The sequence below is a fragment of the Lepisma saccharinum genome, chromosome 2 (genome assembly GCF_977018435.1).
Source record: "Lepisma saccharinum chromosome 2, izLepSacc3.1, whole genome shotgun sequence".
Lineage (NCBI taxonomy): Eukaryota > Metazoa > Arthropoda > Insecta > Zygentoma > Lepismatidae > Lepisma > Lepisma saccharinum.
Genome location: NC_139230.1, coordinates 91,030,313 through 91,043,783, shown reverse-complemented (window position 1 = coordinate 91,043,783; position 13,471 = coordinate 91,030,313). Strand labels below are relative to the sequence as shown.

The 13,471-nt window shown below is 37.5% G+C and overlaps 1 protein-coding gene across 2 annotated transcripts in view; it reads left to right on the top strand.

Moving 5' to 3' along the window:
- The window catches only part of LOC145984088 (uncharacterized), a 501,971-nt gene that overhangs the window by 11,915 nt on the left and 476,585 nt on the right, over positions 1 to 13,471 (top strand). For both annotated transcript variants that reach the window (XM_083117495.1, XM_083117494.1), the window contains exons 2-4: positions 1,563 to 1,608; positions 2,373 to 2,537; positions 12,031 to 12,258. In XM_083117495.1, the coding sequence (XP_082973621.1) occupies positions 1,585 to 1,608; positions 2,373 to 2,537; positions 12,031 to 12,258 (417 nt within the window). In that variant the 5' untranslated portion in view covers positions 1,563 to 1,584. The remainder of the gene's footprint in view (positions 1 to 1,562; positions 1,609 to 2,372; positions 2,538 to 12,030; positions 12,259 to 13,471) is intronic.

Genomic DNA, 13,471 nt, shown 5'->3' with positions numbered 1-13,471 from the left:
ATATAGATACCTAATACAGTCCATACCTGAAAGCTGTATGAATTGTAAATGGGCTGCAGATTCTTCGGCTGGCTTAATCCGGACTGCTTATGGACTTCTCGCTTGTTGCTGCCTCGTAACGTCACGATCTCTCAGCAGGCCGTCGTCGTCTTCTCGTCGATCAGTTTGGTGATGATATTGGAGCGAAGTGAGAGATCGATTTTCCGTCTCTAGGGGTTTTATACATTGGATTTGAGTCATAACTTGGTGGACTTTGCACCTCCACTGTGCACCTGGTGTATCCCTGGATGCAGATGGAAATTTACAGTGGAGGTGCACTCACTGCTGGCGAGGGCCGTTGCCTTGCTGACTGTGCAGAGCCAAGTGGAAAATTCTTGTTGCTCGGCTCTGCATCTGGTGGAATGTGAGGTGAATGAGCGTTCAACTTGCGAGCTTCAGAGTGATGTTTGAGGCAAATTAATGTTTCTACCTTTAAGCTCCCAATTCCTTCATCAATATAGCACTGTGTCTAAGATGAAGATGACAATATTGTTATCTGGGAATTCTTTATTTTCGATTTCATATGAACATCGTTGGATTATTGAGATGGGTGATGCTGCTAAATCTAGGCGGTGAAAACTAAGAATAAATTGCCATCACTTTGAAGCTAACGGCAATAGCTGACACCTAAAACTATCCTAGGAGGCACTTTATGCAGCCTTCATTAATCTAGCTCCTTGAAAGTCATCTTTAGCTCTATTAATAATGAAATTTAGCTCTTTTATTCACACCAGGTTTGGCAACACTGCGAGGATGGCCATATGAGGCAAACAGAAATGCATTAGGTTTATGGGACCATCATTTTATTTATTCTCTCGGGAATATCAAACATCCAATGACGTAGAAAAGTAGATAAACGGAAGAAGGACACATTGAACTATGTCATTGTAGAAGGAAAAGTCGAAACTCGCATTTGATTAGCCATAATTTGAAGTTGAAGTTGATTTCCCATAAGGAATTCATGGGATTCTGAAAATACTTATTAATCATATTTTTCAAACATCGTGTCTAGCTTATTAATCAACTTGAAAAACAGTTTTCACTTGCAACATTGAGAGAAATTCATACTCTCTTGCATACTAATCCCTTTTTTAAATAGCAGTGCCCAATCCGACGATATTGAAATAGATGCACAACTAGTGCGTAATTGTCCCTCCTCACCTTAAAACACGTTTGTTTTGCATGCACATTGTTGCCAACTGTTAAAGTTGTTGGCTAACTTCTCCTCAGGCCATACAGGTTTAGTGTAAAATGGTAATTCCAATTATTTTTTTATTACAATTATTGTTAGCTTTGTATTTTATTGACATTTTCCCTGAAAATCTGCAGTTACATTTGAATTTAAACTGGATTTTAGAGTAGCCACCCTGATTGACTGGTTGCCTTCCAAGTAGGCAACCATCCTTTGTTGATGATGTAGTTTTATGTGACATTTTCTTTTATTCATTTAATTTTAAGATGTTTTTCCTGTTGTCACATGCTATTAGCTTTATTCTGAATATTGTATTTCTCTCTGATTTCAGATCTTGACCACAATAATTTCATATGATGTCTAGTATTATAATAGAGGTATGTATTGAATTATACGAAGTGCTTAAATACGTACATTTTGTGTTGATTTGGACAAAGTTTACATGTTAAAAGTTATGTTTCATGTAATTTATTTAGCAGTGCAGTAAATAAGGAAGAAAAATGTCACCATTAGTGAGTGACATTAATTGGCAATATTATGATCAAGTTGGAAATGATAAAGTTGAATTAACCTGAGAGGCTAAATATTATGTACAGTTTACTAATCAATTTTTGTATTGAAATGCATTTTTAGTCATTTTGTCACTTAAGTGTATTGAACAGCAAATCTTTCCCACCCAATGCTATAATATTGACTTTATGGCCATCTGTTTGAGCTGTCTGTAGACTTGCAGACTAGGTCACACACACCATTGCTTGTGGGTGTTTAAGAATCATCTGCATTATTTTTGTACTTTAGATCAGTGTTGTCTGGTTTAAGCCTTAGATGCTGAAGCTGTTTTCTGTGGTATTAGCTACAACACTGGGGCTTTTACATTGTAAAATTTGAAATTATGTTCTGTTCTTGCGAAATTTAATATCTCAGAAGCAAAGATTGATACAGTTATGTTGTTTTGCTCAGAATTTATGAGGCTACTAGGTCATGCTTGTAGAGACCTTATGTTTGAGTAACTGGAAGTAGAAATAGCAGAACTATAATAGCAATGTAATAATTTTTATAATCATATTTGGAATTTACTTTTGATGCTAAATAATTTTATTTTGATGTGAGTTACGTAATTTCTTCTTCTTTTATTTAATAGATATCACCTCCAAAGAAACCGCGTGGTGGACACCCTGAACCCGTGGGAACCCTTACACTAGCACCATTTGGCCCTGTACCGAAAGTTCTTTTTCGCAATGTACCTGTTGGGGCTGTGCAGAAGGGCATGATTGTTTTGAGAAACCCTTCAAACCGAACATTACACGTAAGTATAAGTGGTGTATCTATCCTTTGATAATAAAGTAAGTTACACAATTATGATTTCCCTTCAGCAAGTATTATCTCAGGGGAGCATTATTTTTAAGGGAACAAATCACTATTTTATTACATTTAGATTGTGAAGGATGTAGAGGATAATATGCACACATAGTAACATTATACTAGGCAAAAGTCCCAATAGGGACTTTATTTTTGTCTGAATGTTCAGTCAAACCAGGGGTCTCCTTTATGGAAGGAAATTGCTTATTTTTCTGCCTTTTTAGGAAGAATTTAGGTTAAAGTGAACTGAGTTACAATGTATGGAAGGAAAGATTACATATGTAAATCTTAGTAAGTGTCCAAGTTGTGAGGCCACCCATGACGTCCCTCCAGGAGCTTCTGTGGTGATGTTACTGTATTGGTGTTTGTCACATGGAATTTTCTTCTTCAGATTGACCTTCTTCAAAAGTTATATAAACGTAATTTCCTTGTAGATCAATCCTTCATTGGTATATGTGTTTTAGATTAACTCTGTTGGTATACATGTGAGTGTGGTGTTCACATGAATTTCATTACTTTTTAAATTTTTCAAACATTTTTACTTTCATCACAATAAAAATAGTTCATAAACATCTAGGGGGAAGGGGAGGGGGTAAGAAGTACAGTCCAAAAGTTATTTTTAATTTTAATCTGTTCGTTTTCCTAATGCAGCCAGAAATTTTAGAGATATCATTGTTGTCTTTTAAATTGCATGGCTAGAGCATGGGAAGTTGAACCAAAATATTAAAAAAAGGTAATATTACCTCAACACACAAAAATGTCATTTCGGTGAACTGCATCTGAATGAAAGATTAGTTAATCTCACGAAACTTATTTTAGAACACCAGTATCAGTTTGAAGTATTGTTTAAGCCACCAGCCAGCCAGATTAAAAAAAAAACATACTTAAAGGTAATATTACATGTTTAATAATGCAGCAAACCAATTGTAAATATCGCTTACAATTTTTATGTTACAGGTAGGGTTGCAAAAAAGCTGGCTTTTTTGAATGGACAGTTTTTTTATATAAAAATCCAGCTTTTTGGGGGGAAAAACTGGAAATATTGGCTTTTTTGGCTTTTTACTAATTATGGCTAACCTATTTCACTTGCGGTGTCAGTTGAGGGTTTAAGATGTTCATGAAGTCATATTTTGAAATTACCTAAATAATTTTACATCCAAGACACACACATTGGCCATTTCTGCTAGTTACTAATTTGCTTTACCATATGTGAATTTGTGTATATTACCTACCCAATGGTATAGTGGTAACACTGTCTTATAAGCAGGGGTAGCAGGTTTGATCTTCAGTGGAGACATATTGCATAGTGAGATTCAGATTCCATTTTAAAACTGCATACCGAGTCCTGATTAGCCTATCTGAGGGTAATTCCATGTCAAATCAAACAAGAAAAAATAAATTTTGGAATTTGATGTCAGGGATTTGACTAATTTTTGGTATACATGTTTCTTATCATCCGAAATATACAAAATATATTTATTTTTCATGTTGCTGCTTTTTGAGTGATTGAATTTTGATAATTGACAAAATTGTCCCAAAACAGCGCACTGCTGAAATTTTAAATACAATTTTCAAGAGACCTGTTTTAACTACAGGGCTGGGCATGGTCTCATTTTACAGCTTATGAAGAGGGCTTTAATTTGATATACAACATGCTTGGTTTTTTCAAAAAACAAATTTTTGCAAGTTGTTTCAAAATTTTATTTTACAATTTCCAAATAACGAAATTTTCAAAAATTTTCAAGGACCTCTCCAATGTTGCAGTGGTTGCGTCCTCGCCTTGTAATGAAGGGGTCCTGGGTTCGATACCCACTGGAGGCACATAGTGGTTCAGATCCCACTTTAAACTGTAGGTCCAGTCCCGATTAGCCTTTCTGTGCATAAAGTGGACTTAAAACAACAATTCAATCAATCAAAAATTTTCAAAAAATTTTAACATATTGGTACACATCTACTGAAGGTTCAGTCAAAATGTCATATGAAAAGTGAATTCCTTTCATGACCATGCGATGATTTAAGTTAACATATTTTACATACCTAACTACATTATAAATACAGAAGCATGCATACCAACTTCATCACTCCAGCTATCGTTAGTTTAACATTTTGATGAGTGGTACAAACACATACAGTGTGGATACCACTAGCTCATGCTATTATGCAACTCTTTGGTCTTAATTCTACAAATTTTGAAAACCAATCTTAAGTAGCAGGTATTTAGATTTAAAGAGTCTGAATATTTCTCTCAGATTTCCTACGATCAATCTTTTTTTTTTAATGTGGATACGTTTACCATCTGTGTCCCTCACGAAAACATAGTCTTTCTTGCCAGGCATTTGCCTTCGAACTTCATCACTGCAGTAAAAATCTTTAACTAATGAGGCTGTTTCTTCTGGTAAAGTTTTTCCAGGTTTGGGGTCAGGTGAGGCCAAAATTACCTTCTCTTCGACGTGTATTTTTCGCTTTCTTTGTTATGTAATTACTAACACCAAACTCCTTTTCAATTTTTCCACATGACCAACTTTTGGTCAAAATAGACAAAATCATGAACCTTTCACTTTTATTTGCAGCTTTAAATCTCTCTTTAAGTTGCTCAAAGATTTCTGATTCAGAATCGCTACAGTGCCATTCTTCTTCATCTTGGTTTGGTTTGAGTTGGTGTTTTAAGTCCACTTTATGCACAGTAAGGCTAATCGGGACTGGACCTACAGTTTAAAGTGGAATCCGAACCACTTGTGCCTCCACCGGGTATCGAACCCGGGACCCCTTGATTACAAGGCAATGACGCTACCACTGCGCCATGGGGGAGGCCCTCTTCTTCATCTTTATCACCTTCTGCATTAAAAAGGGATTGGTCATAAGTATTTCTTATTTTCTTTATCTTTTCTGCAATACCTTTTGAAACTCTTCAGTTTCTTCTTACTCACTGGAGAGTCACCAAGAGAGATCAAAGAGGCATTCAAGTAGCTGAACCCTACTGAACATCCATATATTCTGAATCTTGGTTACTGCAAGTAGAACCAGCATTATCATCTGACTTGAAGGATTTTCTTTTTCTGGAATGATAGCCTGCTTTTCCTTCCCCAACTGCAAATTTTCATGTTTTCGTCAATTCCTTAATTTAAAGAAATCATTCAAGCTGCTACATTCCTCAGATCTTTACTACACCAATGTCCGTTTTTCTTCAAAGAATTACAACATTAAATGGACCACTTCTTGCTATGCATATCAAGATTTTTTTTTTAAGGGAATGAAGATGCTAATAAAGCAAGTTTCAAACAATCCACAGCACAGAAGTTAACTGAGATGTACACACTCTGACAACTACACCACAACTGATCCAGTTGGACAAAGAAGCATAGTAGAGCAGGAATAAACAAGTCACTTCAGGAAAGGGATGACTCACACTTGAGCTTTAACTGTCTCAGCATTGTCCATTTCAGAGAAAAACTTAATCATATATATGCGGGTAAACTGAAACACCTGCAACCTTTCTCCCTTTTTACCCTAGTCAACTCAAGTCTAAAATCTCTAAGGTAATTCATCCAAATCCGATTTCCTTTTTTAACCACAGAGATTTGTTTCCAGGCCCTCATATGCTGAAATACGAATACCGTGGATCAAAGGTACCCAAATCCCAAAATTACAGTATCCCCTCTCCTTTCCGTATTAGCGGTTAACTGGACCCACCTTTAGGTCGTCGAGCCACGCTGACCCAGGTCCGGTAATACAAAAATGATTTCACTGTAACACTCTAGCCACTTCAGTTTTTATATTAGTCAAGCACTTTTGACGTACCCCCACCCATTTTTCTTTTAGCACATAAATAGGAGACAAAACAGATGATGTCAATAACCAAATAAGGAAAAAAAACATTAAGAACATCGAACTTCAATTTAGTGGTAATTTATTATAACAATATTAATCCTTTCTTACGTGAAATTTAGAAAATTTTGCACTTCCGCATTGCACAATTTAATGGTTAAATCCTCTTAATTTCAAAGATCTGTCTTCATTCACAAAAGGGTACGGCGTTTGAAGCTGAGATGACACCTCGTCACTGCATTGTTTGTTCCCGGGCAGTGGTAGTTGCGATTTCTCCCATTCGGCGGCGCTGGCGCATGCATCCTGGTTTGCGTATTCTGCTTCCTGTTGTCAGGTGGCATTTGCCAGTTGGGGGTTGGGCTGTGCTGCTTGGCATGGTGCCATTCCTGTTCCTCACATGGCTGGAGGGGGGTCGAGTTGTGCCCCCATTTGTAACAGAGGAATTTTGCAACCTTCTACAAGTCTGCCTCACCCACAACTATTTCCAGTTCGAGGACAGTTTCTTCCACCAGACAGGAGGCCTAGCGATGGGCAACCCCCTTTCTGCACCCGTATTCAACATTGTACTGCATGTGGCTTAGAAGTCAATACTCACCCAATCATGAGCAAAACTCACCCAACCAGAGTTTGCTCTTATAAGATACAAAAGATATGCCGATGACACCATAGTCCTTTACAAACAGGAAGAGGACCTAACCCATCTCCTAACTGCCCTCAACAACATACACCCTTACATAAATTTCACCGTTGAAAGGGAACAAAATGGCCACCTCAACTTTCTCAACCTCAACATCAGACGACACCAAGACAAATTCATCACATCCATGTACAGAAAACCAGGTTCGGGCACCCAGTACTTCCATGCAAAATCCAACCACCCACCAAAACAGAAACCTGGAGTATGGATGAACTTTTACAGAAGAGCCTTCACATACAGCTGCACAGAAGATGACCTCCATGATGAAATAGCATGCATAACTGAAATAGGCCTAAACAACGGTTACACCGAGTGCCAACTATCCATGTGGTGTGCAAAAACAGAAGCCCAGCTCAGACACCCAAGAAACAGAGATAACCCGATCCAAAATTCTATCCAAAATTCTAAATGCAAATGGATCGCTTTTTCATATCACCCCACCACATCTGGCAAATTTGCCAAGGCCCTCAAACCTTTCAACATCCGAGTGGCACACAAACCCATATCCCAAATTGGTAGAGCACTACCCAACTTCAAGAGATACTACCTACCCAAAGTTGCATCCCCTGGTGTCTACAAGACCACATGCCAATGCCACAACACCTGCATTGGCAGAACCATCCGCACTGTCCAAGAGCAGATTAACAAACACGTAAAAGATGCCAAAAATGACACACCAAAATCAGGCCTCTCTCAACACCTCCACTCCACTAACCACACCATCTCCTCCATATCCATACTTCACCCAACTGGCTGTCATAGAGAACACTGTCAAAGAAACCCATGCTATCATCCAACAGAAACCAGCACTGAACCTGGACAATGGACAGGCACAACCGACTTGGCACCCTGTCCTCAGAAAGATCCCTGACCTGAAAAAGAAAAGATGCAGTGCACATACTCGACCCCCCTCCAGCCAGGCAGGGAACAGGAACGGCACCATGAGGAGTAGCACAGTCCAGCCCCTCAACCACCAACTGGCAATGCCACCTGACAGCAGGAAGCAGACGACGCAAACCAGGATGCGCATGCCAGCGCCGCCGAACGGGGGAAATCCCAACTACCGCCACCCAGGAACAAACAATGCAGTGACGTGGTACCATCTCCGCTTCAAACGCCATACCCTTTTGTGAATGAAGACAGTGGATCTTCGAAATTAATAGGATTTAACCATTAAATTGTGCAAAGCGGAAGTGCGAAATTTTCTAAATTTCACTTAAGTAATTTTAAACTGCTTTTACCGCAACCATCATGAATATTAATCCTGTACAATCAAAATAGTCCTGATTCCCTTACCTTTTCATGAAATTGATATGCCACAGGTTCTATGCATTTCCTCATTTACTGACACACATATCAGCCTATATATAAACAGATAAGAGAGACAAGTATATAAATAATTTCGGATTATGTATACATACCCTTAAAATCAATTGGGAACAATTCCACACATATATTATTACTGGCGCTGGTCAGGATGATCGGAACCTTTAGTTGAAAGACGTGAACATTCTCGTAACAACGTTTGAATTTTACCCCATAGGATAGTGGCATGGAATATCTGACAAAAGCATTTTTTACTAATGAATGATTCTTAACTATGAGGGGCATGTCAAAAAAAGAACTGATTGGTTATTACAGAGAATAGAATCAAGCGAGAAAATTTTTATTTTGATGCTATACAAGTGCATACCCTAGCTATTTTTCTACATAGTCACCATGACACTCAAAGCATTTTTGGTACCGTGGAACAACTTTACGTAGACCCTCTGCGTAGAAATCTGCCACCTGGGATCTCAGCCAGTCGAGAACTGATGTCTTGAGAACTTCACTATCATCAAAACGTTTCGAAGCAAGCCACTTTTTGAGATGAAGGAGCAGAAAGTAATTACTTGGGGCAAGATCGGGACTGTATGGTGGGTGATTATAACGTTCCCATCGGAATTTTTGAATTCTCGCAACAGTACAGTCAGCTGTGTGTGGGCAGGCATTGTCATGAATAAGCAGAATTCCAGACCTTAACATTCCTCTTCGCCGATTTTGGATGGCACGTTGCAGATTAGACAGTGTTTGGCAATACACATCTGCTGTGATGGTTCGTCCCGGTTCCAGGAATTCTACGAGGATTGCACCTTTTTGATCCCAAAACACGGTTGCCATGATTTTGCGATGTGATGGTGTTTGCTTGAATTTTTTCGGTTTCGGTGAACCGGAGTGACACCATTGCATGGATTCTGCTTCGACTCACCAGTGACGTATAATATCCAGGGTTCATCTCCAGTCACCATGTGAGAAAACAAGTCATCCCCATCCTTCTCCCAGCGGGCCAAAAAATCACGTGCTGATTTCATTCTTTCATCATTGTGAGTGTTTGTCAACATTTTTGGCACCCACCTCGCTCACAGTTTGCAGTAACTCAGATTGTCCATTACAATTCGGTGCAATGTTTTATCAGACACTTCAGGAAACTCCTTGCTTAGATCAGTAATGGTGAAACAGCAATTTGATCGCACTTTCTCATCAACACATTGCACAAGGTCATCCATCTGAACACTAGGCCTGCCACTTCACTCGTCATCATGAACATTTAAATGTCCTTCCCGAAAAGCACGACACCATTGTCTTACCTTTCCTTCACTCATTACTGTTGGTTCGTAAATGGCACACAATTCCCGATGACTGTCAACTGCCCTCAGTCCTTTTGCATTCAGAAATCTAATCACTGACCTCACCTCGCATTTGGCAGGATTTTCTATTACAGCAGCCATTTCAACTTCCTGCTACTCGCATGTATGCACCTCCACACTGAGAAATATATCTCTATTGCAGGCACACAATGGTACATACACAGCATGCTTCCGTACACACACAGCTTCGTCAGTGTTGCCAGTCCCAAGTAAAAAATTATCGGCCCTTTTTTTTGACATGTGCCTTGTATTACGAAAATAAAAATAGAATGGACCAGTCTTTAATGAAAAGAAACAAAAATGTATAATTATACCTTACTATTCCATGTCCACGCAAGGCTCAAAGCGGTACGGTCAAATCCTGTACATGATAGCTTCTGATCACCTGGCCTGCCGGTGTGACCTCTAGGAGAAAAAACCCTCCTTTCCTGGAGTATGTCTATATTACCACAGCCAGCTTGTTCTGAGAACCCTCGGCTGTTATGCAAAGCATGGGGCGTGGCTTCTCAGTCAAGTAACATAATTTCCTGCTAGGGGATGCAGGGTTGCCAGTTATACATAAGGCATCGAGATTTGTGACGACACAAAACCTTCTCATAATAAAATAGAAAAAGAGGATGTGGTGGAGCTTTAAAAGGTGCATTACTATAAGCAAAAACCACATCCTGAGCATAAAATTAACGTAATACAAACTTCCACATGTTTGTGCCATTGTTATCATTTCATCGATCTTTTAGAAACTGAAAAAGATTTGGTTATGCTGAAGTTGCATTCCTGTGATGTCACAAAAAATTAAGCAAAAGATAATATGTATTAAACTATTAGATGTTTCAGGACAATTTAAAACTTTACTACTCACAATGTATGCAGAACTACATGCATATGTACCTCATTTAATACTTAAGATCAGTATGCTACTACAAGGGAGATTTAGAGCCCAAAGTTACTTACAAATGCAGGTACTGTTGGAAAATGGCCAGTTTTTTATTAAATGTTACATATATATTAAATTAATACATTAATATAATTTATGGGTCTATTCATAATGCATAAATTAATTAATACTGTATTTTTGTTATTCCTGGATAGGTAAAAAGGTAAAAGAATAGAAATATAACAGTACATATTCATTATCTAGCTTAATGTGTAGTTAAGACCACCAAAATTTGTACAAAACACCAGTCCTGTTAAGAAATTATAGTAAAAATAATAGAATTGAATATTTATTGAATTACAAAAAAGGATGATAGATCCAGTTTATGAAAAGTAAAGTTTCTGAGTAATATTTTATGCATAAGTAGTAGTGTGCATAAAAATCTGCTTTGATACTGTCCTTTAAAACCGTATGATCTCAACATAATCTTTGCCTTCCAATAAGTTTGATGGCAGTAAATAATCCTCAAATTATAAAACAAATGCTGAACAGGTATATTTTCATTATATAATTTTCGAAGTTGGTAAGTCTTTGGAATGGGGAAAGGGAAGGGGGGCCAGGGGTCTGAGATACATCCTTGGTGGAGGGGGAGATCCGTAAATGTTGAACAAAGAGAAGATCCAAAATGCTGTAGAGTGTATTGGATTAGGTTATTTTACGCCACTTTTCTGCCAAGTCTAATCATGACGATGAGGATGAGTGATGTTATGATGAAATTGATGAAGGAACATACTCTCAAACAACACCCATGCCCAGCGCAGGACCCCTGACATCATAGCAAGCTTTGCTAACCACTCTGCCACAGTGGTTGGCAAAATGCTGTTGGAGTAGGTTCTAGAGCTAATCATACAATTCTACAGTAGCAGTATAATCTTCCATCATAATCCACAGGAAGTGCGGAGAGAAGACAATATTTTTGTTGTTTGTTTGTAATAATTTTTTACATATTTTGGTGCAATACCATCGGCAATTCTGATAGTGGCCATTAACATATGTTAGCAATAATATACTTTTGTCTCACAATTCTGAGATCTTTACCATATACATAAATTGTCTTTTAAAATATATAATCCTGTTTCAAATTTCCTTACTTAAATATAAAGAATAATTAAATTTAAAATAATTACTTATGCTTGCCAGTGTCTCATAAAACTGATTTGTTACATAAACTGTATTTGATCCTTTATTTTTGTGAAAAAAATATCTTCATCCCTAAAGTATGTTTGTACATAATTTTAAGTATGTATTGTTTGAAGTGCTTCCATATCTTGTAATTATTATTTCTTTATTATTTCAGATAACAGTTGAGAAAAGTCCACCAAGAGAGCGAAATGTAAGCCTAAATCCATCATCATTTGTAATTCATGAGGAGTGTGCAAGTAATCTACACATAATTTGGACACCAAAAGTAGCTGGGAATTGGCGAGATGTGATCCAGTTGAAATGCAAGGAAACAAATTTGAAATTGCAGTTTGTGTTGGTGTGCCAATCTGTACTAAGTTCAGGAAAACCAATATTGAAGAAGGTCAGTGTTTAATTTGATTTTTTAAAACTGGAACAAGAATTATAGTTCTTGAATTTCACATTTTCCCAGGTTTCAAATTCAGTCTTCAGTGTTAAAAATTTTTTGTGGATCTTGCATTTTCTCTCATTCCCCTGAAAAAAATGAGAGAATCTTACACTGCAATGTCCACTGCATTTTATACTCTTTCTTAGCATGGTGTCTTTACTGATAATTCTACAACAATTGGGAATGTCTTCTTCAAACATTTTGAAATTATGTTTATACTTATAGGTGTACATGTTTTATGAAATTCAGAAATTTCATTTCTCTATTTCTGACAAACGTTTTGTGTAAGCACTTGGCTCCAATCATGTATCCAAGCATAAGCGATAAGACATGGGGGGCAGTAGTGTATTCTAAGAATTTGACCTGGTTTAATGCAACAATTCTTATTTATTGTACATAATTACACACTCCATCTTGATTAATTAGATATAATAGAATTAAAACACCAATGCAGGCATGCAAGTAAACCAAAAACAGAAGTCCGACAACTTCAAATTTTCCGACAATCTCTATATTTTTCATAATGTTTCCTTTTCTTTACCTAAAATTGGACCTGGAAATTTCCCTTCATGTAGCAACACTGCTTCTTCCAAGCATGGTGGAAAGCAGGAAGGAGCAGTGGAACTGACACCACAGATCGTGTCTTTTTAAAGTAGCCACTTGCTTAAGCTCCCTTGCCCACTCGTGTACAAGAAAAGGGGGGAGGAGACCCGATCATCACCAGTCTTTAAGTTCTTTAAGTAATTTACTTAAATCCTGGCTTAGAAGCTTGTAATGATTTGCATAATATACAATGAGCAATTACCCATATATTTAAGCTAAAGGTATAAAAATATATGAAAATACAGTGGAAACCCGATTTTACATTCCCAGATTGTACATTTTCCCGGATTATACGTTCATTCTTGATCGTCCCAACATTGTAAAATGTTATAAAAATTTTCCTCGATTTTAAATTTTCCTGCATTTTAATTTTTTTTTCAGCTTGGTCCCCAGAGAAATGTAAAATCGAGGTTCCTTTGTATTTGGTTTACTGGCAGTAAACACAGTAACATGGAGAATACATCACTGCATGGGTAATATATGCTAACAAACAAAATTTACAAGTTAATACTCAAGATATTGAATATAGATGATACTCAACATATTGAATAAAGAAGAAATGCCA